This window comes from Colletotrichum abscissum (genome assembly GCF_030869225.1).
Source record: "Colletotrichum abscissum strain IMI 504890 chromosome Unknown Scaffold_97.1, whole genome shotgun sequence".
In the NCBI taxonomy this organism is placed as follows: domain Eukaryota; kingdom Fungi; phylum Ascomycota; class Sordariomycetes; order Glomerellales; family Glomerellaceae; genus Colletotrichum; species Colletotrichum abscissum.
Genome location: NW_026850544.1, coordinates 40,343 through 50,523, shown reverse-complemented (window position 1 = coordinate 50,523; position 10,181 = coordinate 40,343). Strand labels below are relative to the sequence as shown.

The window sequence follows — 10,181 nt, the reverse complement described above, 5'->3', positions numbered from 1 at the left end:
CTCGCCCAGCGAATTCTCTGACTTGTTCGTGGGTTGGTGCAACTCCTAGAGCATGCTGAATACGAACCCATTCAGCCAGCCTATCTTCCTGCCAGGGGGGAAGCCTCTGCTGGTCTGCGAAAGCGATCGCCCTGGCCTGTTGACCTCGTCGACGATTCCGAAGTGTACTCCTTGGAATCCCGAACTCAATCGAGGCCCTCTTGACTGAGGTACCACCTCTAATTGCCTCGAGCGCTCGAATGACTTCATTTTCGGTATACGATACCATAATATAATAAAGAACATGTGTACCAAAAAGAAATTCGTTTGGACGATAATTGCAATTGTTGTGGTGGTTTGTAGATTGAGGGTAGGATTTTAATTGGGGTGGCTGGGAGGGATTTTTGGGGTGGCCGAATGGGGGGGGTGGCCGAATGGGGGTGCTCCGACTTAACATCTATTTATTTGAGAATTTCCGTCCTATATCAACGGTAATTCGACGAGGTACCCCCGGGCTTACAACGTTAGGAGGAACCCTGAGGAACATTTTGTCTGCCGCTAAAACTGGGTCGTCGTTCCTCGCACGTCAAGCCAAGCTGCAAGCATTGATTGCAAGAAGGGCTCTGGCCGTCACATTGCGAATCGTCACTCAGCAGGCACGAGAAGCAGACCTGGTGTGGTGTTAGTCGTAGGCACGGTAATCATAATACGATATACATGGGGCGACGACTCACCACTGAGGGGGGCAGTTGAAAGTCTATACCTGTGTTGTCCACGACTGATTGCTCCTCTACGGTGGCAATTGGGATATGCGATGCAAACGCTGAAGTTCCACCTAGCTCGGGTATACTTTCGAGAGGGGCTCCAAGCCAATGATCGTCGAAAGTGGTCTCGTGCCGCCCTGGTTTCGAAGAGAATTCGGGGTGAAAAGATGGTGTGGCGGACTTATGAGGCTGACTCATCGATTGAACGTTATGTTGCAGGTTCGACGACAGCCGCCAATTCGACCGGCCGCTCTGACTCTTGGTGAATGCCTGCATGATTTAGCAGATGTATCTGGTGGATTGCGTGAAACTTGGCCATGTTGGAAAAGCCATACCGAACATCTTGGCACCAAACAATCTAGCACCATTCACTGGTGTGTAATATGGTGACCGCAAGCGGAAGCACTGACCTGGTGTACAGAGAGAGTGTGGCGGATGCTGCTCTTGACCCAGGGCACGCCATCGTCCATGTGGGATTCGAACCAGTCGTAAAGCTGATTGAGACTCATGGGTTTGTTTCCGTTACGAAGAAGTGCTGTGCGGATCAACTCTGAGTAAGATTTTCTCTTAGACTGCTTTCTTCCAAGGGTTGGTGGAGCCGTCATTGTACTAGATGTCCTGTCGCATGGATCTCGACTTCGCTACGGATTAAAGTCGAGAGTCGAGATGTAGGACCTTCTTGTGTGGATGGTCATATATATGTTCGTTCCAATATGTTTCTGCTCTCTGCGGAACCCTCCTGACGTGATTGGCTTTATCCATTTCATGTCTCTTGTTATTGAGCGCCGTTTGGATCCCTTTACCATGAATCAAGAGATGCCTCGAGGAGACACCGAAGCATGCCAAGATATTCAGCTGAATTGTTAGTTATGGTCAGAGTAATCGGTAACACAGCAGAAGGACTGGCAGTCGGCTCGTTCTTCGCTCCGAACATACGGCATCGCTGGCAGTCCCACGGGTCTGGCACACATAACCACACAAGACGCACAAGGTATATCTGCATCGAAAGAACCGGGCTCACATCGTAGCAAGCTGTCCCTGCAGAGCCTGCATGGTGAATAGTCATCACAGCCGCCATGTGCACAGTCCACGTCCTCAAGTGCCCACACTGTCTCTCGTGTGAGCCAATCCGCCAGGTATGCGAGCTAACACTTCCTCATGGTATTTGCCAACGTAATCAAACGAATCTTGTCACTACACATCGCCTGGACAACGGTTGCAACAACTGTCGCGAGCGGCCAGGTTCTTATTGCAGTGGTGGCTACGTTGTCGAGATGCCTAGCCTTCCACGGAGGGTGCGTTGGCGGTTAACACGACAATTCGTCCCAGTGGTCACGAAAATATGGTCACGACTGAGCTAAGCTTGACCTGCAGCTGCAGGACATTGCACACACTTCATCTGCAGCATTTTGAGTTCGTAATCTAGTCAGCAACGTGGAAGAAAGCTAGATGAAGAGTAATCGAACATCGGGATTTCCTCGATATCAGCTATATCCTTCGTTCGGAGCTTAGAGATTTAACCCAACGTCGTTTTTAACCACTCGACTAGCGAAAGCGAGTACTAGGCGTTGAGCCTCGAATACTCGAGGCGTGACTTCGACGCGTGACGAGCTCGATGGAGTGTAGCTTCCAGTTCCGATTGAATAGCAGCCTCCCAGGCCCAATTTCTTGTCATGCCTGAGCAAGAAGATTATGTTCACTCGAAGTGAGGTGTACGGACCGCGGCCCCTCCCAGATACAAAAGGCAATCGACCAAGATGTATCGTGACATGATAGAAGCCACTCTCCTTCTTACTCCTACCAATTCCGCTATTCCCGCAAGTACAGTGGAAGCCACCCCACTAATCGTCTTTACATTTTGCTGCGAAATCGACTCCAGGCAAACTACGACATTGAATCAGCTTCATGATCCAGACGTTGCCAAGGATAGCATCAACGAGGTGCCCGTCATGGAGACCTTGCTGAGCGGCGGCCCACTACGAAAAGTGCGTGGGCTGGATTGTTCCTCACATGAATGGCTGGGACGTGATCATCCCGTTGTCGCATGGGGCGGGCCTCTGACTCAGCTCGTAATGAAGAAGACATCACTATACCCCTGTGATTATGGGTGAATTATCAAGCTTTCATGGTAATTCGCCGTGAATAGAGTATCAACTCCTATCGGACATTGCAGGTACGATCCGGTCATGTAGTGCTTGTTTCTAGTGCTTCTCACTGACTGTAAAAGGAAAGGCTGACATATTGTCGAATTTCTGGAAGTCTGTTTCCGGGAGCAGCGACAAGAAGCACAAGTGGGGTATTTGGCCTTGACGCAACCACTTCAGGAAGTTTTTATTATGGTAACCGACGATGGCGCCGCGTATGGCAAAGACGTTATGTTACATTGTATCACAGGAATCACTAACCATGGCTGTACTATGTTAGACGTTGGCTACGATCCTGCAACCGAAATCTTCAGATCACGAGCTCACCCATCCAGATCCCACTTTCCCGGTCTCAAAACAGAATTGAAGTGAATATCGTTGGGTGAGTAGTTTATAACCGATTATTCCGGCGGTACCTGAACAAGGATCTACCTGTTGAGAGCTGCATGACGAACAGCTGCCTGAATGTGTGTACTTCCTTAACACTAAGCGGCAGGCCCATCTCCAGTTGGCTTCTCCTGTGAGTATACAGCTAACATAGTTGCCACAGAAATACGGTGTCCTCAGGCTCCAGTAGCTCTGTTGAAGAAGTGGAATATGGCTGATATGCCCCTTTAGTCATGCAAACTATCGTTGTAGGCCTAGCCACCAACACACGGATGGCGAGACGCTCACATAACGCAACGCAGACCTCGACATCGAACGTGGATGACTTCCTCAAAGAGCAGCAAAGCCAACAACGCCAAACAACACTCTCGCCATGGATGACGCCAAAACACTCGTCAGGCAAGCCGTGCGCGCATTCTACAGCTCCGAACAAACCGTCGTAGTTGATGTCTTATTACATCACGAAATGTATGTCCCCACGACGCAGAGATCACGATAAGCAGACTCATCGCGCCTTGAATCTAGTCTATCAATGTCTCAACTACGCTCTTTTTCCATCACACCTGACCACGTGTCACTGAGAAAGGCCTGCGCTGAGCTGGAGCGGGCAAGACTCATTTGTACGTGAGTGTGTTTACATATCAGTCCCTCGCGCCTCATTATCGCGTCTATCGAGTTCGTTCACTGGCGAGCCTGCGTCATTCTTGCCCGCATTGACAGTTTCTCAGGCGACAGCTCAACGAAGATGAGTTATACGTCTTTCTCGACTACCACCAAGCCGTTTACGCCATTCAATACATTATCCACGAACTAAGACGCCGAGTTCTCGGTATAAACAAGCGGGAATCCTCAACAGAGATCGTGAGATACTACACTTGTCCCAAATGCCTCAGCAGTTGGCCGTTGATCGATGTTATCGACAACGCAGACCGTAATGGTGGCTTTTTGTGCAAGCGATGTGTGACTCTGAGTCTTTTGCGCGAAGAGCCCCTCACAACCGATCTGCTACCACGCTTCAACCAACAGTTCGCGCCTTTCATACAGATACTAGAGCGTCTTGACATTAGCAAGATTCCGAGGGTTGTGTTTAAGGATCTCCATGCTCAAAATTACGGTGAGAGTGACGGTGCTCTCAAAAGATAGTGCTCCTGGTTTTTGGTGGCTTGACCCGGCATAATGAACTGCCAATCAGTGCTAGGAGATAGCCTAGATAGCCTTGTGCCCACGATGGATAGACCGACGTCCATGATGTGAGCCCCTAACCTCGGCTGGACCATGAATGAAGCGGCGACGTTGGATCGCTATCTGAAAAGATTAGGCTTACCATTGGCCTATTTTTCAAGAGGCTTTGATTTATCATTTTTCGGTTAACACCAAGCCTATAAAGTCCTCTAAGATTGCACTTGTTCATACAAATTCAGACGGCCAAACCATCGCAATATTTACGTCGTTCAACCGTATCGGTAGTAGCTTGCATCAATCTTAAAAACGATCTCCGCTGTCGCTTATGCCGCCTGCCTTTGCGCAGTAGGTATTTGAGGCCCTGTTTCTTCTTTTGGAGACCCGGCCTGATCTACCGTCTCGCTTGCTGCCTCGACCCTGTCTGTTCTTCTTTCGGAGTCTGACTGAGATTTTCAAGTCGATACTGGAAGTACACTTAGAAGTTTGCAAAGTGATGCTGATGCTGACACAGCGACCGACACTATCATCACCAATGTCGCATTCCAAAGTCCCGCGAAGCTTATCATGAAACGTCGCACCTTTGTATCCCGCTTTCGGTGGTGTGTTTTCCTTGTCGCTATCGTCGCATATAGATGCAGCTTCCTCATTTGACAGATCGTTTCTAGGTTCCTCTCTCAGTTGTGTATGTAAAGGCTGTCTGGCTCGTCCTCGTCGCCTCTCTGATACAGAGGTCTCTGGTGGCCCAAGGGAGGGTCAGAGAATGATTCTTGTGAGTCTGACTGCTGAAAGTCGGTAGAACTCTTGAAAGAACTCGAGATTTCGCAAGCGTTTGCTAGTGCCTGTAGAGGCCAATCTTCGTCCATTTGTCTTCGGGCACTCGACACGGACTCTTGTGAATCTTGAGAAGATACTTTCCGGGATGCTTCGGCCATCGAAAAGAACTGATGCAAATAATATGATAGACTGGTGGGCGCTGAGTGTGTTGTGCGGGCAAGGTTAAGCATGGGAATGCTGCCTGATTGTGCCCCTATTTATACGCCTTACACTTTGCGGTCAATTTAGCAGATCCGTCTGACAAATTCAACCCCTGAGTCCCCTGCATGCATATTAAAGTTGTGGAAAGCGTGCCAAATTTTCCAAGGAATACTACTTACATAGTTTACCGTCTCGTCGTCTCGCTCTAGTTCGTTGAGTTTTTCGCCATGTATGGGTATCCGACAGACCATCTGCACCTTCATAGGTCGCTGCCCTGTCTAATCAACGTTCTACACCGTTCGGGGGCTCAAGACGTGGTGAAGGCCCTTCGCTGTATATTTTAGATATAGCTTCGTATCTGCAAACCCGACGTTGTCACCATATAACTTCATCCTCATTGCTGCTGATATTGAGAATGCTTGCTTGTATAACCGTCACTCATAACTTTTCGACGGGTTGTCCTCCCTCTGTTCGTACAATGGCAATGCTGGCTCCAGGTACCTACGAAGGCGCGATTCCGCTTGCAATTTTGTTGCCAAAAGGCCGCCGCCAAATACTGACAGCCATAGCCCCGTATACCAGCATCGGCAACCAATGTATTCCCTCCCTATTCGGGATGAGTCCGATGGTGCTTGCAAAATTCATCCTTAAACGAGAAGGTCGACGGCTCCTCTACAGGTTCCAATTTCGCAACCACAGCAGGCCGAAGTTTGAGAGTCCCTTGAAAGGCTCAGAATGCGATGGCGGTGGGTAGATGTTGCATAATCATACGTTAGATTGGTCATAGATAGGACAAAGTTTCAAGCGCTCAACGGAAAAGTTGGTCTCAATTTGCAATCGGCACTCTTCGGAATGAACCTAAGGGAAAGAAGCTATTAATGAGGTTCGGAGTAGCTCAAGCACACATGGACGGCGGGCACAACGACGCATCTTTCATATTTCACAGTCAATCAGATCCTGCAATTCCTGCCGTTTGGAAGATGGTCAACTGCTAAGCTGCCTTCCGTCGTCAACATAGTAGGACCAAGACATCGTCGTTCTGTCGGCACATCCCAGGCCTAAACAACGGCCACATGTCGTATCTCACTTACGCGATGCGATCAAGAGCCTGGATATCACCTGTCATGGCCGAATCCTCGAGCTTGCGTAATGCTTTGCGTCGATAACGTTAATCGTTGTTGTGGTCAAAAGCGTTGCACTTCAGCAACGGAGATGCTTAGGCCAGCATAGCGTAACTCAACGTTGTTGCGATGTCTCCTAGAACCCTTCCGACTCCCGCTGGACCTAACTGTTAGTAGGAGTTTTGGAGCATTCAAGTGCGAAAGTCAACTCGATACATTGAAGATCACGGATGACGGCCTTCTTTCGCTGGTGTTAGGTATGACTACGCTATGCTGCCCAGACGACATGCAATGGCCACTTGGGCCACTGAAAATATCTGGTCAACCACAATGATGCAATTTTAGCTAATGTACGCTTGAGAGCTGTCACAGGCGATAGTTATGAATAACATGCGCACCTACTACTCACGAAAGACACAATATCAGTGCTCATCTCTTGGTCACACCACCACAGAGCTCAAGGGACAAGGCATGGTCTGTGTTACAAATCTCCTCTCCCGTCACCACATCACTCGCGTCACAAGTCAAAAAAAGAGATGGGAGTCTGATAGTTTTGATGTATATAAATACGGCGACGGCCGATCAGTATTGGCACAGCATGCCGTACCCATGGGTTCAAATCGTTGAAGGAAATCCACCATCAGCCGCCATCAGTCTGCCTCCATCCATTCAACGTTCACAAAGGCCCTCCGTCGTCAGTGTAGTCGACGACGAGCCCATGCGTGAGGAAGGCCAAGGAGTCGAGGTGATTCGCGCCAGGAAGCATATCGTCATCAATGAAGTCAACTTTCAATGCCACGCCTTTTCTCAAGCCCATCCGGCCCGTATTCCAGGCCATGTGAAGTACCCTGTGCGATGCAGTCGCGCTGGTGGGGTGATTTGTCGATGGTCCATGCTTATGAGCGACGCTGTTCTCTTCGTTGCCAAGGACGTACCGTCTGCGCGTCGGCTGCTCCGTGCGTGGGACCTAGAGTGCAGGGGCCTGCCACCTATCCACCGTCCAGTAGGAAGCGTCGTAGTCAGGAACATTGGCGAAAACATCGACCTGGAGAGCCTGGCCAGCACGTTCATCGGTGATGGATTAAACTGCTGTTTCGGCGACGTAAAAGTGACCCGAGGTGTGTATAAACCCGGAAAGATTCCTGTTGATGTACTCTCCCGGATTCGAGACGTGAGAAATCAGAGAAGGGAGGAAAACACACTCTGGGATTGGTATACGATGTTCCGGGTCTCTCGCGGACTTTTGCAGCAGTTGGCCAGTGCGCCCGAGGCCGCGCCGGGCATGAACTTGGACGTCAGCTACCTGACGGCATTCGACCAAAGCCGGTTGCCCCAACCGCTGAGGCAGATGAGACCCTGGCTAGAGGAGGCATGGGCAGAGTGGATCCAGCAGGCTATGTCTCTGGACGATCTTCGACAGATGAGATTGCCCATACTGGCGAATGCCCTTTCACACGATATGGCGGCCTATTACGATGGTACGTGGCCATCGTCCTCATTCAGATTGTCTGTAGCTAATTAATCTGGACAGGGTTCTGTGGCCAGACCGTTTTTAGGGAAATCTATCATGATGCACTGACGAAAGCGCTGTCATACCAACGACTCATGCCGACGGCCGACGCTAAGGCACTCGTAACCTCTGTGGTCAAGACGACGATTGGCCAACTGCGTCACGCGGACCCAGAAGGACGTCGAAAATCTCGCACACACTTTCTTCATCGGCACAGCGCCAGCGTTGCGGGGAGCAGGTCCTCCCGTCTGTGTCTCGTATGCTTTGTGCAGCCTCCCGAGGTGTTTCTCCCTTGTGAATGCGCATTGTGCGAGACGTGCTACCGCGGATATGGCAACAGTACGATGAGCGGGACTGTAATCACATTTGGTAGGTGCATTCTGTGTGCAATGGCGTTTGTTTCTGGATGTGCCGTTCGTCTCAGACCGCTCACGGCGGGATGCCGCGTCCTGGCCCTCGATGGAGGCGGGGTGAAGGGCATCGTTCAGCTGCGTATCCTGCAGATGCTTCAGAAGGTGACCGGACTACCTACTCAGATATTCTTTGACCTCGCCATCGGGACCAGCGTCGGTATGCCGCTTCTGTATGCAAGCGAGAGAGAACAGCTTCAGAACTGACTTGTTCGCAGGAGGCATCAATGCCTTATCGATCGGCGTATTAGAATCATCGCTGGATACCTGCGAACAGAACTTCATACAGCTAGCGCGCAGGATATTCCCCAAAGCTTCGACAAAGATAGGACGGTGGTGCCAGAAACTGTCGCGATGCATCCGTTTTGTGTGCAAAGACAGCATCTACAGCCCTAGCGGGCCGATCCTAGGGTCTATCACGGGCGAAGCGAGACTTAGGGGACCGCGAAAGTCGCTCTACGATCGGAAGCCGTACGAGCAGATGAAGGTGGCTGTAACGTCCATCGACTCAAAAACGAGCATGTCGAAGCTGTTCACCACGTATGCGGGCCATGAGAATCGGCAAGCAGAGTCTGGCAGGCCGAGGCCCCTGCTGGTCCGAGAGGCGTAGGTATCCGCGCGATGTGTGCTACAGAGCGTCCGAGCTGACTTGGATCAAAAACAGGGCCGAAATCACGTCGGCCGCTCCTGTGTACGTACACGTCAATTCATAGAAGAACGGGGAGAAATCGTAAAAGGACACGATCAGAGACAAGCTAACATGCGCCAGGTACTTTCCGGCCAAGCGTCTTGGGCCGTCCACTTCGTCATACTATGACGGGCTGGAGATTCCATTGCTACATGCGCGGTCCGAAGCGCTACGGCTGTGTCCTCGCAAGACGGTTCCTGATTACATCCTCTCGGCAGGTAACGGGGTGATGAAGGCAGCCCCAAACGGCATGTCGAACTCACTGTCTCGATTTGCTCACTTTAGCCTGGAATCTCTGTGGGGACACCGGCAGTATCAGAGGCTAGGTGGGCCAGCGGGGGAAGCGTTCAATGAGTTCCGCATCGACCCCACTCTCGATATGGAAGCGGTGGCGCTGGATGACGCAGATGCCATAGGCAAGCTGATTCGAAAGCTGGACCGAGAATTTCTCGTCAATCGGGACCTACATCAGCGTATGCAACAAGTCTCGCTAGTCATGATCGCCTCTCTATTCTATTTTTCATTCGACACGACAACGCGAACGACCAGACGCGGTGAGGTACTATGCAGAGGGTTCGTCGCTTGTAGGTATGGAGACGACCCATCAGTCACGAGAGTGCTCGCGACTCGGTTCAAGGGGCTTTCCCTTGTGGTAGCTGGTAGCGAGTATAAGATCGCTGCGGACGAGCGGACCGTCGTGAGCTTCACTTTGCCGTCGTGGAGTGTTCCCTTCGATATCAGGCTTAAGTACAATGATACGTCCTCTTCGATCTCCGGATTTCCACAGACTGCCGACGCCTTACTTGACTTACAAGCTCATAGTGACGGTAGCGTATGTGTAGACCAGTCGGTGCGGAAGAGGAAGCTCTCTAGGACGGGAAACACATCGGCAGGTCGTTCGGAGAAGAAGAGACGGATGGATATGTAATTAAGTAGTAAAGAAGAAGGGTATGTGGAGAGGAGGCACTTTCTTGTGCAAATGTCTGCTTTCTTCCTGCCACAACAGCAGATATCTATCATC

General features: G+C 50.8%; 6 protein-coding genes across 6 annotated transcripts; 3 read left to right on the top strand and 3 right to left on the bottom strand.

Annotated features, from left to right (window-relative positions):
- Positions 1-13: 13 nt before the first annotated feature.
- On the bottom strand, positions 14-436 carry CABS01_16423 (transposase; the record flags this gene model as incomplete). Its single annotated transcript, XM_060549753.1, has 1 exon — positions 14-436. A coding segment is annotated over one exon (423 nt), but the record flags the coding sequence as incomplete, so codon positions are not given.
- A 188-nt stretch (positions 437-624) lies between these two features.
- On the bottom strand, positions 625-1,252 carry CABS01_16422 (uncharacterized protein; the record flags this gene model as incomplete). Its single annotated transcript, XM_060549752.1, has 3 exons — positions 625-650; positions 743-1,013; positions 1,154-1,252. 3 exons carry the CDS (start codon positions 1,250-1,252, stop codon positions 625-627), a joined length of 396 nt encoding a protein of 131 aa, XP_060389418.1.
- A 567-nt stretch (positions 1,253-1,819) lies between these two features.
- CABS01_16421 (uncharacterized protein) lies at positions 1,820-2,099 on the top strand (the record flags this gene model as incomplete). The annotated part of the gene is made up of 2 exons (XM_060549751.1): positions 1,820-2,038; positions 2,073-2,099. The coding sequence occupies 2 exons, from the start codon at positions 1,820-1,822 to the stop codon at positions 2,097-2,099; spliced, it is 246 nt and encodes an 81-aa protein (XP_060389417.1).
- A 340-nt stretch (positions 2,100-2,439) lies between these two features.
- On the bottom strand, positions 2,440-2,631 carry CABS01_16420 (uncharacterized protein; the record flags this gene model as incomplete). Its single annotated transcript, XM_060549750.1, has 1 exon — positions 2,440-2,631. A coding segment is annotated over one exon (192 nt), but the record flags the coding sequence as incomplete, so codon positions are not given.
- Positions 2,632-3,647: 1,016 nt separating this feature from the next.
- Positions 3,648-4,417, top strand: CABS01_16419 (transcription initiation factor IIE subunit alpha; the record flags this gene model as incomplete). The annotated part of the gene is made up of 2 exons (XM_060549749.1): positions 3,648-3,742; positions 4,003-4,417. The coding sequence occupies 2 exons, from the start codon at positions 3,648-3,650 to the stop codon at positions 4,415-4,417; spliced, it is 510 nt and encodes a 169-aa protein (XP_060389415.1).
- Positions 4,418-7,150: 2,733 nt separating this feature from the next.
- On the top strand, positions 7,151-10,088 carry CABS01_16418 (uncharacterized protein; the record flags this gene model as incomplete). Its single annotated transcript, XM_060549748.1, has 5 exons — positions 7,151-8,030; positions 8,084-8,632; positions 8,691-9,078; positions 9,137-9,163; positions 9,242-10,088. The coding sequence occupies 5 exons, from the start codon at positions 7,151-7,153 to the stop codon at positions 10,086-10,088; spliced, it is 2,691 nt and encodes an 896-aa protein (XP_060389414.1).
- Positions 10,089-10,181: the final 93 nt, after the last annotated feature.